The 19,689-nt window shown below is 46.4% G+C and overlaps 2 protein-coding genes across 2 annotated transcripts; both read right to left on the bottom strand.

The window, feature by feature from the left end:
- On the bottom strand, positions 277 to 1,247 carry LOC108635636 (olfactory receptor 12-like). Its single transcript, XM_018046552.1, has one exon. The coding sequence runs from the start codon at positions 1,245 to 1,247 to the stop codon at positions 297 to 299; it is 951 nt and encodes a 316-aa protein (XP_017902041.1). The 3' UTR covers positions 277 to 296.
- On the bottom strand, positions 17,406 to 19,263 carry LOC106501785 (olfactory receptor 12-like). The gene is made up of 2 exons (XM_018046475.1): positions 18,322 to 19,263; positions 17,406 to 17,492 (listed from the first exon to the last, which is right to left on the bottom strand). The coding sequence occupies exons 1-2, from the start codon at positions 19,261 to 19,263 to the stop codon at positions 17,406 to 17,408; spliced, it is 1,029 nt and encodes a 342-aa protein (XP_017901964.1).

Here is a 19,689-nt window from a genome sequence, read left to right as displayed (position 1 = left end):
GATGTTTCAAAGACTCTCTGCTAATCACTCCACCCACTGTTATACAGATTTCAAAATTAAGGTCTTGGGTAACATGGGTCATTAGTTCTCTAGTGGGAATGAAGACGCCTTATCTGTCTTTATTTCTCACACTTGCAGTTTGTGGAGCATCATGTGCTTCATAAAGAGTAGAATGCTACACTGGATGAAAGGGTGAATTAGATAAATAGGGGATGAATTTCTCAAACCAAACCCAGTCCCGTCCATGAAGCCATCTTGTCCTGTTCTCAGGACACTGTCTCTCTGGCCACCCTCCGTCACGTGGCTGTGTGTCTCTGCCCCAGTCTCCACAGGGCATCCTTCACGTCCTTGTTTCTCAGGCTGTAGATGAGGGGGTTGAGCATCGGGATGACCAGGGTGTAGAAGACAGAGACCACCTTGCCCTGCTCCATGGACGCCACAGCTCCTGGCTGGGCATACATGACAAAAACAGTCCTGTAAAAGAGGGACACGGCTGTCATGTGGGAGCCACAGGTGGAGAAGAGCTTGTGTCTCCCTCCTCCTGAGCGCATCCTCAGGATGGTCACTGTGATGTAGCTATAGGAGATGAGGACCACAAGTGTGGTGCCCACGATGATGAGGCCACAGAGGCCAAACATGACCAGCTCATTGGTCGTAGTGTTGGCACAGGCAAGCTTGAGCAATGGAGGGACATCACAGAGGAAGTGGTCGATATGGTTGGAGCTGCAGAATGGGAGCCTGAATGTGAAGCTGGTCTCCAGGATGGAGTTGAGGCAGCCTCCACAGTAGGAGCCCAGCACCAGGCAGGCACAGACCGAGGGGCACATGGTGATGGGATAGTGCAGGGGGCTGCAGATGGCCACGAAATGGTCATAGGCCATCATAGCCAGGAGAAATGCCTCTGTGGTGCCCAGTAGGGCAAAAAAGAAAAATTGAATGATACATCCCTCAAAGGTGATGACCTTGGAGGAGGACAGGAAGGTGGCCAGGGCCTTGGGGGTGATGACAGATGAGTAACACAGGTCCACAAAGGAGAGGTTCTTGAGGAAGAAGCACATCGGGGAGTGCAGACGGGCATCCAGGGTGATGACCACCATCATGGCGAGGTTCCCCAGGACGGCCACCACGTACAGGGCCAGGAACAGAGCAAAGAGCAGGGCCTGGGTCTGCAGACCGCCCTCAAATCCATCCAGCACAAATTCCTGCAAAGACATCACCGAGAGGTTTCCATCGCCTTGGAGTGACATGGCTCTCAGCTGAGCAACAAGCAGCAGACAGCAGAGAGCAGGTGAGATGCAGTGAGGGGGAGCAGGTCGCAGTCAAAAGGGAACAATTTCTTGGAAAACAGAAACCCTTCAAGGCCTTACAGCCCACTGACCAACAGACCACCAGCTGCCCTGTTCATCTCCTGATGAGCTCAGACTGACCTGAAATGGCAAACATTTCCTCTGATTTACTAATATCTAAGTGTGCTCGGAGGGCTTCCTTGGTGGCTGAGAGGTAAAGACTCTGCCTGCAATGCAGGAGACTCGGGTTGAATCCCTGGGTTGGGAAGATCCCCTGGAGAAGAAATGGCAACCCACGCCAGTATTCTTGGCTGGGAATACTCATGGACAGAGGAGCCTGGAGATTTACAGTCATGGGGTCACAAAGAGTCGGACACAACCAAGCCACTAAACAGCAACAAAGTAAGCTGGACTCTGTGGGAGAGTCTGAGCGTTTGCTCTGAGATGGTTCCAGGGCTCATGTCAAGCTGAGAGTCTACTCTGCAAGAACGGCTTCCATCTCCTTGTCCTTGCTTTAAAGGACATGTTCTCCCTTCCCATGGATTTGATCCTGAGCTGTGCCTTTTCTGAACCTTCTCTGGTATCTTATCCTGCATTTTTGCCCCTGAAGGAAATGGCAACCGACTCCAGTACTCTTGCCTGAAAAATCCTATGGATGAAGGAGGCTGGTAGGCTATAGTCCATGGGGTTGAAAAGAGTCAGACATGACTGAGTGACTTCACTTTCCTTTTTTTAACTCATTCTTTAATTTCAGAAAGTGTTAAACACTTTGTGTCATCAGGATATTACTCAATGATAGTTGTATCTCCAGGCTACTCTACAAGCATATCAGGGCCCTGCCCTCACCAGGCTAGTGTGGTGCTTTGCCTGTCTCTCCTGCAGGCCCTGAGATCTAACTTGGCATCTTTGGCACTGAGCTGGGACCTTGATAGAAACCATAATTAGAGATCTCTGCATCCTTGATATTTTAAAGGTTCTTTCTTTCAATGTCCAGGTACTGGACCATCTATGGAGAGCGGAGAGCCCAGCTCTATGGCCAGAGACACAGCAAGACAGACGCTGTAACACATTCAGCACATGGGTATGTCATCTCTCTGTCCTTACTCCATGCATCTGGCTCCTTGGCACACCACGAGGGCTTGATTACTTTGAACAATGGGGACCATTAACATTGGTGGCTCAGATGGTAAGGAATCTGCCTTCAGTGTAGGAGACCTGAGTAAAATCCCTGGGTTGGGAAGATCCCCCGGAGAAGGGCATGGCTCCCCACTCCAGCATTCTTGCCTGAAGAATTCCATGGACAGAGGAGCCTGGCGGGCTACAGTCTCTGGGGTCACAAAGAGTCGGGCACGACTCAGCGACTGACATTGCCACTTTCGACACAGCCACATCTGCGCCCTTTGCATCTCCCATAAGGCACCTCTTCCTGTGCCTGTCTCAGCCTAGCACTCCCTGCTCTGTCCTGAGCAGAGCTGAGCACTACACTCACGTGGGACATGGGAACCAGCTCTGTGATGGTCAGAGGAATGGTTGGGGGAAGATCCGTCCTAAATGAGAAGGAGTGGTGAAGCAAGGTGGATCTGAGCCACAGTGCCTCCTAGGAAGACAGAAAGGATTAGTAAGAGGGTGGACGTCGATTTTAGAGCTCTTTCATGTTTTCCAGAGGTCATATCTGCAGCACCACAGTGCTGGCCTGGGGCTGGGGGTGTGTGGGCAGAGGATGGGTGGTCAGTGGTGCCTATAGAGGGTTGATGACCCTGAAGTTCCCTCAACCCTAAGTTTTCTTAGAAGGTGGTCTGAGAGAGTTCATTCTTTTCAACAAAACAGAAGGTAGATGACCGTGTAGTTTGTCCAGTTTTCCTCTTCTGGCAGACTTGACTCCAGATCTCACATGATGGCAGAGGGGATGGTCTGACCTGGATGCTCAGGCAGGGTTCAGTATAATATGTGTTTGAAGCTGGTGCTAAGAGCAGAGTTGGTGGTCTGCCTTACACTCCATGGCCACCCAGCCTTGCCTCCCACCTCTGTCCTGTGCAAACAGTCACATTCATCATGGCCAAGCTTTTGCTGTCCATTCTGTTCCCTCCCTGGCCATGCACACAACAGATTCACTGTGACCACAGTGACCATCTTCTCCCCACAACCCCAGGCTGGCCGTCTTGTTTCTATGTCCCCTGGGGTTTCTGTTCTGTTTCCAGAACAGTTTGTCCACCTCAGGGGCCTTTGATCATCACAACAGTGACCCCTAGGATGTCTGAGGAAGCCCATGAGTAGGGATTGACATGTCTACCTCAGAAACCAAGCTTGGTTTCTGAAAAAACAAACTCACACATTGCCTTGGCTTATTGAAATGACTCAATGGGCCTATGGTTGCTGCTTCAGTAGACCTACTTGTGAGCTGAGCCTGAGAGGTACCTTCCCAGATAAAGCAAAATGTCTACGGATATCTGTAAGCCTCCATTTGTATTAACTACGCTTGAGTCCTCCAGGTAAACTTGTTACTCCTACAGCACCAGCATCACCTGGAGAGTGTCAGAAATATAGAATCTCAGGCATTAGATTAAAGCCCGCATTTATATGAGACCCCTTTTCATTTCTACTTTCTTTAAATTTCAGACCTCTGCCATAACTGACCCTGGCTCATAGTAGTAGGTGGGTGGGTGAGGGGAGAGTGTTGATCAGGCTTCAGGCTCCCAGGACTTATCTCTCAGTGATGCTGATCCACACCCTGCTAAGTGATGACTGAACTGCTCCTGTGATGCCAGAAGGGGCATGACTCACCAAGGACCTTTTGCTCCCAGGGTTGACAGGGCTCCTGACCCAGGTCTGTGCTGATGATAATGAGTTGGTACAGAGGACTCTCCACCCTGTTCAGGCCTAGCTTTCTGTGCAATGAAGGGTGATTGGAGGGTTTCTGAGGAAGGCACCTGGGGTCACAGTGAGAGGCAGGCCAGGTACTCCAAGTTGATGCAGGAAACGCCTAGGTCTTTAGTCTTGGTACAAGCAGGAAGTGGGGTGGACTCAACTCACCTGTTCCTCTTTGTCCTGTCCCCTGAGCTGGCTAGTATTCATGGCATCTACGTCTATGACCTATCCCAGGTCATTCTCCTGGGAAGATGCTCTCCATGTGGTGCAGCTGGGACTCTTGGCCTCAAATGGCCAATTAGCTGTTATTTGGCCTCTGATTGCACTGGGACTCCCAACTCCCTGGGTCCCAGAAAGATGCAGTCCTGTGGCCAAACTTCCTCTGATACATCTCAGCCCAAACAGAGGAGTCAGGAAGCCCAATCTCCCTCCAGGAGTACTGGGGTTCATCCAATGGGGAGCAAGTTAACTTAGAGTGACCCAGTGGCCCTCTTTGGAAAGGCCTCCCCAGGACTGCAGGTGTGTCTTCCTGGCCCACAGCCTGCCTTCTTCCTCTGCTTCATCCTGGTATGTTGGTGTGACGAAGGGTGATGTGCAGGACTCCGTGCCTGTGGAAATGACACAGCCCTCTCTGTCACATTGTGACCCTTCCTACAGTGCAGATTGAGTAAATGTGTCTGTTAAAACAAAACATTTAAATCCTGGAGAGAAATCCCAAACCAAAGTATAAAGGTGATATATGTGTAACATTAAAATATAGAAAGTGTGAAAGTAATAAGCAGAAAAAGTAGTATCATAAATATTCTTTAAAAAAGAACAAGGCAGCTATATCTCAATAATCATTAGCCAAAAGGATTTCAGGAGAAAAAATGCTTATAAAGGGGTATTTATTAATGAAAATGTTCAATCCAAGTGCATATCTGAAAAGTTTAAGCTTTATATGACTAATATGATTAAAAATATACATAGTAGAAACTGGCAGACTTAAGAAGAAATGAAAAACATCCATCATGGTTGATATTCATCTCATTCAGTAAGAAAGGAAACAGAAAAATTGTAGTCATATGTTAGGATTGGTTCAAAATATTAGCTAAACGGACCTACTGGGCATAGATAGAACACTGTAGTCACAACTGCAGAATATACATTCTCTTGAAACTCAGGATATCACTGAAGTAAGGTGTTTTCCAAATGAATCACTTAGAAGGAGGTCTGCTCATTGTTGTTTAGTTGCTCAGTCGTGTCCGAGTCTTTTATGACCCCATGAACTGTAGCCCCCTCTGCTCCTCTGTCCATTGGATTTCCCAAGCAAGAATAGTGGAGTGGGTTGCCATTTCCCCCTGGACCTTCCTGACCCAGGGATCAAATCCACGTCTCCTACAATGAAGGCAGATTCTTTACCGCTGCGCCACCTGGGAAGCCCCATGCTGGGTTAGGTGGGCCCCACATCCAAAGGCTGGTGTCCTTCCAAGAAGAGGAAATGACACAGAGAGAAGACGCAGGGTGGTGGGCGTGTAAAGACGGGACAGAGGCTGGAGCGATGCAGCAGGGGAAGGAGGCCAAGGAGGCTCCAGAAGCCAGGCAGAGGCAAGGAAGCATGCTTTCCTAGAGACTTGTTAGTTAGTTGTGGTGGTCCTGGGGGCCGACACAGGAGGGTAGTAAGGGAGCTTGCTTCCACCTGGCAAGGTCAGCAATATATACCTCACACCCCTATCTTAGGAGTATGCCCTCTCTCCAACTTTATGTCAACGTGTACTCTGTATAGATCTTGATCACCTTTCCCAAGCCTTCCATTTTCTAGTTCAGTTATTTAAATTGCTTTAAACATGAAATCATAGCCTAACTGCTTGCAAACACATCTTTAGAAAGACACGAATTTACTCACTTTTTCTTTGTTTTTTCAATAAAGTATGTTATGTAATGGATCTCCCCAACCGCCCCCCCCCACCCCCACCCCCTAATGTGTATATCTAGATGTGGATTCCGGAATCAAAAGACGCATAAGACGCTTTTTTTCCCATCAACTGAGAACTTCCAGGCGTTCAAAGTGGATTTAAAACGACATGAGTTTGAGCAAGCTTCAGGAATTAGTGATGGACAGAGAAGCCTGGGGTGCTGCAGTCCATGGGGTTGCAGAGCCGGACACGATTGAGAGACTGACTGAACTGACCTGAATGAAACACAACCAGTAGTAGGAGTCCATTTCCCTCATCCTTCCTTATGTTGATAGTGTGTTAAATCTATGCCTTTTATTTTCATTTGTGTTTCCTACTGCCAATGAGTTCTTATAAGTTTTCAAAGTATTTTTAGGTAGTCGAATTTAGTTATTTTTCTATGAGATATTGGACAGTACTGCAGTTTCAATTGAGATGTCAATACAAGAAATCTTGATTTTTTCAGGTTCTTTTCCTCCTCCTCCTCCTCTTCCTCCTCCTCCTCCTCCTCCTCCCTCTCCCCCTTCCCATCCTCCTTCTTTTTTTTTTCAAGTCCTTTGGACATTCGTTGACATGGTGCATTCTATTTTCAATCAATTTGTTCATTATGTAAAAGCTGAATCCAGAATAGATAGCTGTAAAGCAATTATTCTCCAATTAAAAATAAATAAATTAAAGAAAAAGAATGAACAGCCTTGACTTACAGAGCCGTGATGATGATTACCTTCAGAGAACAAGACTTGGGAGTGGACAAAATGACAGTGGCATTTAGGTAAAAATATTTATCCTGGATTGTGGTGAGTTCCATGAGGAGATATGATGTGATGATTTTTTTCTATAAATATATAAACATAAAATACAAACATGAAAACTTCATTTTTCCTATCCTAGATGAGAAATGGGAATGCTATGACTGGAGTTCAAGGCAATGTTATCCATGCCCTTGGGGTGGCTGAACAGGAGCCCAAGAGAGCTTCTGCCCCAACAGGAACAAAGATTTTGCATTAGGCCCCCACCTCTCTCTTTTGTGAGAGATACTGTTTCTCAAATCTGAGTCATTCAAGCCAAAACTATTTCTACAGACATCAAACACACAAGGGGGACACTTTGGCCATGTATTTAAATTATTATTTTAATTGTTATTGCTGTTTAAATCTGGGTCATTCACATTTGGTTGTGGTGAAATACCAAAGAACAAAGTTTAAAGAATTAATTTCTCTTTGAAATGATCAGTTATCAGGCCACAATGAATATATATCCATCAATCATCTCTTCTATAACAGCCATTATTGAAGGTGTTTTATTTACGTCCATTATCTCAGGTGATCTTGCCACATAAACAGTTTTTAGGCTTCATTATAGTTGATGTTGCTACATGAACAGTTTTTAAGTTGCAGTATAGCTGGTGGGGTTTTCAAGATGATGGAGAAGAAGGATGTGCTAAAATTACAACTCACTGCTGAACAACTGTCAACACAATGTTGGATCTCACCAAAAACAGACACCCCACATCCAAGGGCAAAGGAGAAGCTCCAGCAAGATGGTGAGGGGCAAAATAGCGTTTAGAATCAAACCCCATGCCCCCCAGTGACCCTCAGATGGCTCAAAGAAACCTTGTGCCCACAAGGACCCAGAGACTCCATAGAGACTGAGACAGAACTGTGTCTGAATGTCTCCTGTGGAGGTGCGGGTCGGCAGGGGCTGCTGCAGGGGCAGGGGCTCTGGGTGCAGCAGACCTGGGTATGGCATGAGCCCTCATGGAGGAGGCCACCATTAACCCACATTACTTCAGATCAGTTCAGTTCAGTTCAGTCGCTCAGTCATGTCCGACTCTTTGCGACCCCATGAATTGCAGCACACCAGGCCTCCCTGTCCATCACCATCTCCCGGAGTTCACTCAGACTCATGTCCATCAAGTCAGTGATGCCATCCAGACATCTCATCCTCAGTCGTCCCCTTCTCCTCCTGCCCCCAATCCCTCCCAGCATCCAATGAGTCAACTCTTCTCATGAGGTGGCCAAAGTACTGGAGTTTCAGCTTCAGCATCATTCCTTCCAAAGAAATCCCAGGGGTGATCTCCTTCAGAATGCACTGGCTGGATCTTGCAGTCCAAGTGACCGTCAAGAGTCTTCTCCAACACCAGAGTTCAAAAGCATTAATTCTTCAGCGCTCAGCCTTCTTCACAGTTCAACTCTCACATCCATACATGACCACAGGAAAAACCATAGCCTTGACTAGATGGACCTTAGTCAGCAAAGTAATGTCTCTGCTTTTGAATATACTATCTGGGTTGCTCATAAATTTTCTTCCAAGGAGTAAGTGTCTTTTAATTTCATGGCTGCAATCACGATCTGCAGTGATTTTGGAGCCCAATAAAATAAAGTCTGACACTGTTTCCACTGTTTCCCCATCTGTTTCCATGAAGAGATGGGACCGGATGCCATGATCTTCATTTTCTGAATGTTGAGCTTTAAGTCAACTTTTTCGCTCTCCTCTTTCACTTTCATCAAGAGGCTTTTAGCTCCTCTTCACTTTCTGCCATAAGGGTGGTGTCATCTGCATATTTGAGGTTCTTGATATTTCTCCTGGCAATTTTGATTCCAGCTTGTGTTTCTTCCAGTCCAGCGTTTCTCATGATGTACTCTGCATATAAGTTAAATAAGCAGGGCGACAATATACTGCCTTGACATACTCCTTTTCCTATTTGGAACCAGTCTGTTGTTCCATGTCCAGTTCTCACTGTTGCTTCCTGACCTGCATACAGATTTCTCAAGAGGCAGGTGAGGTGCTCTGGTATTCCCATCTCTTTCAGAGTTTTCCACAGTTTATTGTGATCCACACAGTCAAAGGCTTTGGCATTGTCAATAAAGCAGAAATAGATGTTTTCCTGGAACTCTCTTGCTTTTTCCATGATACAACAGACCTTGGCAATTTGATCCTTGTTCCTCTGCCTTTTCTAAAACCAGCTTGAACATCAGGGAGTTCACGGTTCACGTATTGCTGAAGCCTGGCTTGGAGAATTTAGAGCATTACTTTACTAGCATGTGAGATGAGTGCAATTGTGCAGTAGTTTGAGCATTCTTTGGCATTGCCTTTCTTTGGGATTGGAATGAAAACTGACCTTTTCCAGTCCTGTGGCCACTGCTGAGTTTTTCAAATTTGCTGGCACTTGAGTGCAGCACTTTCACAGCATCATCTTTCACAATTAGAAACAGCTCAACTGGAATTCTATCACCTCCACTAGCTTTGTTCATAGTGATGCTTTCTAAGGCCCTCTTGACTTCACTTTCCAAGATGTTTGGCTCTAGATGAGTGATCACATCATCATGATTATCTGGGTTGTGAAGATTTTTTTGTACAGTTCTTCCGTGTATTCTTGCCACCTCTTCTTAATATCTTCTGCTTCTGTTAGGTCCAGACCATTTCTGTCCTTTATCGAGCCCATCTTTGCATGAAATGTTCCCTTGGTATCTCTAATTTTCTTGAAGAGATCTCTAGTCTTTTCTATCCTGTTCTTTTCCTCTATTTCTTTGCATTGATCGCTGAAGAAGTATTTCTTATCTCTTCTTGCTATTCTTTGGAACTCTGCATTCAGATGCTTATATCTTTCCTTTTCTCCTTTGCTTTTCGCCTCTCTTCTTTTCACACCTATTTGTAAGGCCTCCCCAGACAGCCATTTTGCTTTCTGCATCTCCTTTCCATGGGGATGGTCTTGATCCCTGTCTCCTGTACAAGGTCACGAATCTCCGTCCATAGTTCATCAGGCACTCTATCTATCAGATCTAGTCCCTTAAATCTATTTCTCACTTCCACTGTATAGTCATAAGGGATTTGATTTAGGTCATACCTGAATGGTCTAACGGTTTTCCCTACTTTCTTCAATTTAAGTCTGAATTTGGTAATAAGGAGTTCATGATCTGAGCCACAGTCAGCTCCTGGTCTTGTTTTTGTTGACTGTATACAGCTTCTCCATATTTGGTGCAAAGAATATAATCAATCTGATTTCGGTATTGACCATCTGGTGATGTCCATGTGTAGAGTTTTCTCTTGGGTTGTTGGAAGAGGGTGTTTGCTATGACCAGTGCATTTTCTTGGCAAAACTCTATTAGTCTTTGCCCTGCTTCATTCCACATCCCAAGGCCAAATTTGCCTGTTACTCCAGGTGTTTCTTGACTTCCTACTTTTGCATTCCAGTCCCCTAGAATGAAAAAGACATCTTCTTTGGGTGTTAGTTCTAAAAGGTCTTGTAGGTCTTCACAAAACCGTTCAACTTCAGCTTCTTCAGTGTTACTGGTTGGGGCATAGACTTGGATAACTGTGATATTGAATGGTTTGCCTTGGAGATGAACAGAGATCATTCTGTTGTTTTTGAGATTGCATCCAAGTACTGCATTTCAGACTCTTTTGTTGACCATGATGGCTACTCCATTTCTTCTGAGGGATTCCTGCCTGCAGTAGTAGATATAATGGTCATCTGAGTTAAATTCACCCATTCCAGTCCATTTTAGTTCGCTGATTCCTAGAACATCGATGTTCACCCTTGCCATCTCTTGTTTGACCAGTTCCAATTTGCCTTGATTTATGGACCTGACATTCCAGGTTCCTATGCAATATTGCTCTTTACAGCATCGGATCTTGCTTCTATCACCAGTCACATCCACAGCTGGGTATTGTTTTTGCTTTGGCTCCATCCCTTCATTCTTTCTGGAGTTATTTCTCCACTGATCTCCAGTAGCATATTGGGCACCTAATGACCTGGAGAGTTCCTCTTTTGGTATCCTATCATTTTGCCTTTTCATACTGTTCATGGGGTTCTCAAGGCAAGAATACTGAAGTGGCTTGCCATTCCCTTCTCCAGTGGACCACGCTCTGTCAGACCTCTCCACCACGACCCGCCCATCTTGGGTTGCCCCACAGGCATGGCTTAGTTTCATTGAGTTAGACAAGGCTGTGGTCCTAGTGTGATTAGATTGATTAGTTTTCTGTGAGTATGGTTTCAGTGTGTCTGCCCTCTGATGCCCTCTTGGCACCTACCATCTTACTTGGGTTTCTCTTACCAGGTGCAGGAGGGCCTAGAGGAGCTATCCCACGTTGAAGGTCAGGAACGGCGGTGGTAAGGAGATACCCCTTGTCCAAGGTAAGGAGCAGCAGCTGTGCTTTGCTGGAGCAGCCATGAAGAGATACCCCACGCCCAAGGTAAGAGAAACCCACATTAGAGCCACCAGAACTTACACAGGACTGGGAAAGCAGACTCCTGTAGGGCACAAACAAAACCCTCTGCACACCAGGACCCAGGAGAAAGGAGCAGTGACGCCGCAAGAGAGTGACCCAGGCTCGCCTGTAAGTGTTCATGAGTCGCCAGCGAAGGCGTGGGTTGGCGGTGGCCTGCTGCAGGGTCGGAGGCACTGAGTGTGGCAGTGCGTGCATGGGACCTTTGGAAGGAGTTCGCCATTATCTTCATCACCTCCACCATAGTTTGGCCTCAGGTCAAACAACAAGGAGGGAACACAGCCCCACCCATCAACAGAAAACTGGAATAAAGATTTACTGAGCATGGCCCCGCCCATCAGGACAAGACCCAGTTTACCCCTTAGTCAGTCTCTCCCATCAGGAAGCTTCCATCAGCCTCTTATCCTTCTCCTTCAGAGGGCAGACAGACTGAAAACCACAATCGCAGTGTTCTGACAAAACGTGGTCCACTGGGGAAGGGACTGGCAAAGCACTTCAGTATTCTTACCTTGAAAGCTCTATGAACAGTATGAAAGGCAAAAGGATAGCATACTGAAAGATGAACTCCCCAGCTAGGATGGTGCCCAATATGCTACTGGAGATCAGTGGAGAAATAATCCCAGAAAGAATGAAAAGATGGAGCCAAAGCAAAAAACAACACCCAGTTGTGGATGCGACTGGTGATGGAAGTGAAGTCTGATGCTGCAAAGGGCAACACTGCATAGTGAGGTGAAGTCTCTCTGTCATGTCCTACTCTTTGCGACCTCATGGACAGTAGCCCACCAGGCTCCTCGGTCCGTGGAATTCTCCAAGCACGAATACTGGAGTGGGTTGCCATTTCCTTCTTCAATATTGCATAGGAACCTGGAAAGTTAGGTCCATTAATCAAGGTAAATTAAAAGTGGTCAAACAGAAGATGGCAAGAGTGAACATCAACATTTTAGGAATCAGTGAACTAAAATGGACTGGAATGGGTGAATTAAACTCAGATGACCATTATATCTATTACTGTGGGCAAGAATCCCTTAGAAGAAATGGAGTAGCCATCATAGTCAAATAAAGAGTCTTAAATTCAGTACTTGGATGCAATCTCAAAAATGACAGAATGATCTCTGTTAGTTTCCAAGGCAAACCATTCAATATCACAGTAATCCAAGTCTATGCCCCAACCAGTAATGCTGACAAGGCTGAAGTTGAGAGCTCCTATGAAGACCTATAAGAACTTCTAGAACTAACACCCAAAATAGATGTCCTTTTCATTAAAGGGGACTGGAATGTAAAAGTAGGAAGTCAAGAGATACCTAAAGTAACAGGCAAATTTGGCCTTGGAGTACAGAATGAAGCAGGGCAAAGGCTAGTAGAATTTTTCCAAAGAATGCACTGATCATAGCAAACACCCTCTTCCAACAACACAAGAGAAGACTCTACACATGGACATCACCAGATGGTCAGTACTGAAATCAGATTGATTATATTCTTTGCAGTCAAATATGGAGAAGTTCTATACAGCCAGAAAAAGGAATACCAACAGTTGACTGTGTCTCAGTATATGAACTCATTGCCAAATTCAGACTTAAATCGAAGAAAGTAGGGAAAACCACAAGACCATTTGGGTATCACCTAAATCAAATTCCCTACAATTATACAGTGGAAGTGACAAATAGATTCAAGGGATTAGATCTGATAGAGTGTCCGAAGAACGGAGGTTCATGACATTGTAGAAGAGGCAGCCACCAAAATAATCCCCAAGAAAAACAAATGCAAAAGGACAAAATGGCTGTCTGAGGAGGCCTTACAAATAGCTGTAAAGAGAAGAGAAGCTAAAGGCAAAGGAGAAAAAAAAAAAGATATACCCACTTGAACGTAGAGTTCCAAAGAATAGCAAGGAGAGATAAGAAAGCCTTTCTCAGTGATCAATGCAAAGAAATAGAGGGTAACAATAGAATGGAAAAGACTAGAGATCTCTTCAAGAAAATTAGAGATACTAAGGGACCATTAAAGCAGAGACATTACTTTGCCGACTAAGGTCCGTCTAGTCAAGGCTATGGTTTTTCCAGTGGTCATGTATGGATGTGAGAGTTGGACTGTAAAGAAGGCTGAGCACAGAAGAATTGATGCCTTTGAACTGTGGTGTTGGAGAAGGCTCTTGAGAGTCCCTTGGTACAAGGAGATCCAACCAGTCCATTCTGAAGGAGATCAGCCCTGGGATTTCGTTGGAAGGAATGATGCTAAAGCTGAAGCTCCAGTACTTTGGCCACCTCATGCGAAGAGTTGACTCATTGGAAAAGACTTTCATGCTGGGAGGGATTTGGGGCAGGAGGAGAAGGGGATGACCGAGGATGAGATGGCTGGATGGCATCACGGACTCGATGGACGTGAGTCTGAGTGAACTCTGGGAGATGGTGATGGACAGGGAGGCCTGGCATGCTGCGATTCATGGGGTCGCAAAGAGTCGGACATGACTGAGTGATGGAACTGAACTGAACCGAACTGAACTGAAGGGACCATTTCATGCAAAGATGAGCTCAATGAAGGACAGAAATGGTATGGACCTAACAGAAGCAGAAGCTATTAAGAAGAGGTGGCAAGAATACACAGAAGAACTATACAAAAAAGATCTTCATGACCAAGATAATCACGATGGTGTGATCACTCACCTAGAGCCAGACATCCTGGAATGCAAAGTCAAGTGGGCCTTAGGAAACATCATTAGGGACAAAGCTACTGGAGGTGATGGAATTCCAGTTGAGCTATTTCAAATCCTAAAAGATGATGCTGTGAAAGTGCTGTACTCAATATGTCAGCAAATTTGGAAAACTCAGCAGTGGCTACAGGACTGGAAAGGGTCAGTTTTAATTCCAACCCCAAAGAAAGGTATCGCTGAAGAACATTCAAACTACTACACAATTGCCCTCATCTCACATGCTAGCAAATTAATGCTCAAGATTCTCCAAGCCAGGCTTCAACTGTACATGAACTGTGAACCTGTAAATGTTCAAGCTGGATTTAGAAAAGGCAGAGGAACCAGAGATCTAATTCCCAACTTGTTGGATCATCAAAAAGCAAGAGAGTTCCAGAAAAGCATCTACTTCTGCTTTATTGACTATGCTAAAGCCTTTGACTGTGTGGATCACAACAAACTGTGGAAAATTCTTAAAGAGATGGGAATACCAGATTACCTGACCTGCCTCTTGAGAAATCTGTATGCAAGTTAAGAAGCAACAGTTAGAACCAGACATGGAATAACAGACTGGTTCCATACCGGGAAAGGAGTACATCAAGGCTGTATATAGTCACCCTGCTTATTTAACTTACATGCAGAGTCCATCATGAGAAATGTTGGGCTGGATGAAGCAGAAGCTGGAATCAAGCCTGCTGGGAGAAATATCAGTACTCTCAGATATGCAGATGACACCACCTATATGGAAGAAAGTGAAGAAGAACTAAAGAGCTTCTTGATGAAATTAAAAGAGGAGAGTGAAAACGCTGGCTTAAAGCTCAACACTCAGAAACTGAAGATCATGGCATCTGGTCCCATCAGTTCGGTTCAGTTCAGTCTCTCAGTCGGTCCGACTCTTTGCGACCCCATGAATCACAGCATGCCAGGCCTCCCTGTCCATCAGCAACTCCCAGAGTTGACTCAGACTCATGTCGCAGAGTCGGTGATGCCATCCAGCCATCTCATCCTCTGACGTTCCCTTCTCCTGCCCCAATCCTTCCCAGCATCAGGGTCTTTTCAAATGAGTCAGCTCTTCGCATGAGGTTGCCAAAGCATTGGAGTTTCAGCTTCAACATCAGTCCTTCCAATGAACATCCAGGATTGATCTCCCTTATAATGGACTGGATAGATCTCCTTGCAATCCAAGGGACTCTCATAAGGCTTCTCCAACACCACAGTTCAAAAGCATCAATTCTTCGGCACTCAGCCTCCTTCGCAGTCCAACTCAAATCCATACATGACCACTGGAAAAACCATAGCCTTGACTAGATGGACCTTTGATGGCAAAGTAATGTCTCTGCTTTTCAATATGCTATCTAGATTGGTCATAACTTTCCTTCAAAGGAGAAAGTGTCTTTTAATTTCATAGCTGCAATCACCATCCGCAGTGATTTTGGAGCCCAGAAAAATAAAGTCTGCCACTGTTTCTATTTCCCATGAAGTGATGGGACCAGATGCCATGATCTTAGTTTCCTGAATGTTGAGCTTTAAGCCAACTTTTTCACTCTCCTCTTTCACTTTCATCAAGAGGCTTTTTAGTTCCTCTTTACTTTCTGCCATAAGGGTGGTGTCATCTGCATATCTGAGGTTATTGATATTTCTCCCACCAATCTTGATTCCAGCTTGTGCTTCTTCCAGCCCAGCGTTTCTCATGATGTACTCTACGTAGAAGTTAAATAAGCAGGGTGACAATATACAGCCTTGACGTACTCCTTTTCCTATTTGGAACCAGTCTATGTTCCATGTCCAGTTCTAACTGCAGCTTCCTGACCTGCATATAGGTTTCTCAAGAGGCAGATCAGGTGGTCTGGTTTGCACATCTCTTTCAGAATTTTCTGCAGTTTATTGTGATCCACACAGTCAAAGGCTTTGGCATAGTCAATAAAGCAGAAATAGATGTTTTTCTGGAACTCTCTTGCTTATTCCATGATCCAGCGGATGTTGGCAATTTGATCTCTGGTCCCTCTGCCTTTTCTAAAACCAGCTTGAACATCAGGAAGTTCACGGTTCACGTATTGCTGATCCTGGCTTGGAGAATTTTGAGCATTACTTTACTTGAGTGTGAGATGAGTGCAATTGTGCAGTAGTTTGAGCATTCTTTGGCATTTCCTTTGGGATTGGAGTGAAAACTGACCTTTTCCAGTCCTGTGGCCACTGCTGAGTTTCCAAATTTGCTGGCAAACCACTTTCAGCATTGTGCAGCTATCTTCAGTATAGTCTGATATGTAGGTTAACACAGCTATAAAGATAATCTGTAGGGTCTTAAAATAATTTTCTTTCAGACTTTCAGAGAATCTACTCCAGGCAATATTGCATTAGCTTTCATGACTTATTCCAAAGTCATAATTGCTGTTTTTCTACTAAGAACTACTGATTTCTTTCATACCATTAGGTATGAAATAATGATGATAAATCTCAACTTGTATAGGAAAACAAAGAGTGTGTTTTTTTAATTCCTTTAGAAATGTTAATTGAAATAGTAGACAACCCGAGTTTTGTCTTGTGAAAAGTCATGTGAAAGTTAAAGTCGCTCAGTCGTGTCTGACTCTTTGTGACTTCATGGACCATAGGCGCCATGGAATTCTCCAGGCCAGAATACTGGAATGGGTAACCGTTCCTTTCTCCAGGGAATCTTTCCAACCCAGGGATTAAACCCAGGTCTCTTGCATTGCAGGTGGATCAATGACTAAAAATAAAATGAGAAAATAAAACAAAGGGTAGAGGAAAATGAGCTGGGTTGGGGAAAGTGGGAGAAGAGAAGGAGGGGTAAGTGGAGGGAAAGAGAAGTGGTTGGGGAGGGAAGGGGGAAGGAATTAAAGAAAGAAGGAAAAGCAGAGAAAGGAGGAAGAGGTCAGGTGGAAACAGAGTAGAGAAAACGAGGAAGAAGGGAGCGTGGGAGACAACATTCTCACAGCTCGAGAAGAAAAGGAGTGTCTGTAATGGCTGAAAACTGGAGAACTCCTCAGAGAAACAGGCGTTACATCAAGTGAATACAGTAAACTGGTAGAGATAGAAACAGTTTCACAGAAAGTCTAGAAATGAGAAGGAACAGGAACAAGTGAGCGAAGACCTTGGAGTGTGTTTCAGTTGACTGTTGTGAGCAGCAATCTGCTCACTGGGCTATTAGCCCCTCCTCATGTCTCCTGAGCAAAGAAGCAAGAAGACTGAGAGCTGTGACCAGAGACACAGGGCACGTCCCCCTGCCCCTACAGGATGCAGACCACCCTCTCCAGAGGACAACGTCCTGGGCGTGACCATGGGAGTGGATGACGCTACCAAAGGGAGACCAGTTAGGGAGGCCGCTGGGCTCTGCATCCAGGCCGTGTTGGTCCACAGAGAATGCGGATGGAGCTCTGAATGGGCAGGTTAAGCCTAAGGGGCCAGGCTCCCAGGGAGTATGGGACAGAGAGCAGGGAGCTGTGCTCGCCACCCAGAAAGGGCACCTCCTCTCTCTACCATCTGCTCTCTGCTTCAGCCGCCAGGACCTCCATCCTTATTCCGAGATGTCTGTGCTGACAAAGCCCCATTTCTTAGGGTCACAAGTAGTCAGGACAGTGTCACCTGTCAGGTTGGATGGTGAGCTTTGGGTGTCAGGCATCCATGTTGGCTCCCTGGGTCTCCCAGCTGCTGTCTGAGGGGAGAAACCCAGGACAGGGAGCACTGAGAGCGTCTGAAGCAGGAGCGCAGGTGCTCCCTGCTGCCTTGTTGGGTGGTGGCATCAGTGAACAGAAGGGGGAGGGGAGGAACAGCCCCGCTCAGGGTTGAGGGGAAGCATGGTCTTCCTAACCCCCCTAATGGGCTGTGGGGATGCCCAGGCTATCTCCAAGGCTGTGTCCTAAGGCCCCCCTGCTGGGTGGTCCAGGGGAGATAGCTGAACACTTACTTACATTAGGTTCAGCAACAACTTGAAGGGAGAGGCCTCAAAATCTGTCTAGTCTATGCATTTTCACTGGAGGATGTTGAATTTGGGACATCCAGACTGTTCAAAGATTCTCTGTTCATTTGGCTGCCCACTGCGTTACCCAGAGTTCAAGATTATGGCCTTGCTTCATCTTTGCAATGTTACTTTTCTGCTGGCAAAAAGAGCCTTGCTCATTACTGCATCTCATACTTCCAATGTATACTCCATGAAGTGCTCCTACGAAGGGTTGAATGAAAGTTTGGATGAAAAAAAATGAGCTGGATGTATGAAGGATGAATTCCTCAAACCAAAGCCTGTACCTCTCCCAGAGCCCTCTTGTTCTCTCTCAGAACATACAGTCTCTCTGGCCACCCTCCATCATGTGGCTGTGTGTCTCTGCCCCAGTCTCCGCAGGGCATCCTTCACATCCTTGTTTCTTAGGCTGTAGATGAGGGGGTTGAGCATCGGGATGACCAGGGTGTAGAAGACAGAGACCACCTTGCCCTGCTCCATGGATGCCACAGCTCCCGGCTGGGCATACATGACAAAGACAGTCCCATAAAGGAGGGACACGGCTGTCATGTGGGAGCCACAGGTGGAGAAGAGCTTGTGCCTCCCTCCTCCTGAGCGCATCCTCAGGATGGTCACTGTGATGTAGCCATAGGAGATGAAAATCACAAGTATGGTGCCCACGATGATGAGGCCACAAAGGCCAAACATGACCAGCTCACTGATGGTAGTGTCAGCACAGGCAAGCCTGAGTAATGGAGGGACATCACAGAAGAAGTGGTCGATGTGGTTGGAGCTGCAGAACGGGAGGCTGAATGTGAAGCTGGTCTGCAGGATGGAGTTGAGGCAGCCCCCGCAGTAGCAGCCCAGCACCAGGCGGGCACAGACCAAGGGGCGCATGGAGATGGGGTAGCGCAGGGGGCTGCAGATGGCCACGAAGCGGTCATAGGCCATCACGGCCAGGAGGAATCCCTCAGTGGTGAGGAGCAGGGAGAGGAAGAAGAACTGGGTGGCACAGCCCCCTAAGGTGATGACCTTGGGGGAGGACAGGAGGTCAGTGAGCGTCTTAGGGTAGATGACAGACGAGTAGCCCAAGTCCAGGAAGGAGAGGTTCTTGAGGAAGAAGTACATCGGGGAGTGCAGACGGGCATCCAGGGTGATGACCACCATCATGGCGAGGTTCCCCATGACAGCCACCAAGTACAGGGCCAGGAACAGAGCAAAGAGCAGGGCCTGGGTCTGCAGACCACCCTGAAATCCATCCAGCACGAACTCCTGCAGAGGCATCACTGAGAGGTTTCCGTTTCTGTGGGGTGACATGGCCCTGATCATGACACAGGGCAGAGGGCAGGCGGGAGGCAGGGAGCGGGTGCAGGTCAATGTCGCATGGTCGTCCTCCCTTGGAGATCAAGGACTTTCAGCACCTCACTGCCCACTGACCAAGAGACCATCAACTGCCCAGTTCTGCTTCCAGATGAATACAGACTGACCTGAAAAGAGAACATTTCCCCTTATTCATTAATGCATAAATGTGGAAGTTCACTCTCTCTCTGGGTGACTCTGAGCTGCTGTTATGGGGTGTGTAGTGGCTGCCAGGAGCTTTGGAGGCTGAAAACTTGAAGTGTGAGGAGTGTTTCACTCTCCTCCGTCTCTTCTCAATAATTGCTTTCCATCTCCATAGGGATGTTCCAGAGCTGTGAAATGTCCACTCCTCACTCAAGTATCTAATCCTGCACTTTCCTGCCT

This window comes from Capra hircus, chromosome 3 (genome assembly GCF_001704415.2).
Source record: "Capra hircus breed San Clemente chromosome 3, ASM170441v1, whole genome shotgun sequence".
Classification (NCBI taxonomy): Eukaryota; Metazoa; Chordata; class Mammalia; order Artiodactyla; family Bovidae; genus Capra; species Capra hircus.
The sequence above is the reverse complement of the archived record's forward strand: the minus strand, read 5'-3'. Positions and strand labels throughout refer to the sequence as shown.

What these genes read in the sequence shown, in the direction of transcription:
- LOC108635636 (XM_018046552.1), bottom strand. Translation starts at nt 1,247, where the DNA reads ATGTCACTCCAAGGCGATGGAAACCTCTCGGTGATGTCTTTGCAGGAA.
- LOC106501785 (XM_018046475.1), bottom strand. Translation starts at nt 19,263, where the DNA reads ATGTCACCCCACAGAAACGGAAACCTCTCAGTGATGCCTCTGCAGGAG. An exon ending in GACTGGGGCAGAGACACACA is followed by an intron (nt 17,493 to 18,321) that starts GCCACATGATGG and finishes AGCAGAGAGCAG; the next exon opens with ATGGTAGAGAGAGGAGGTGC.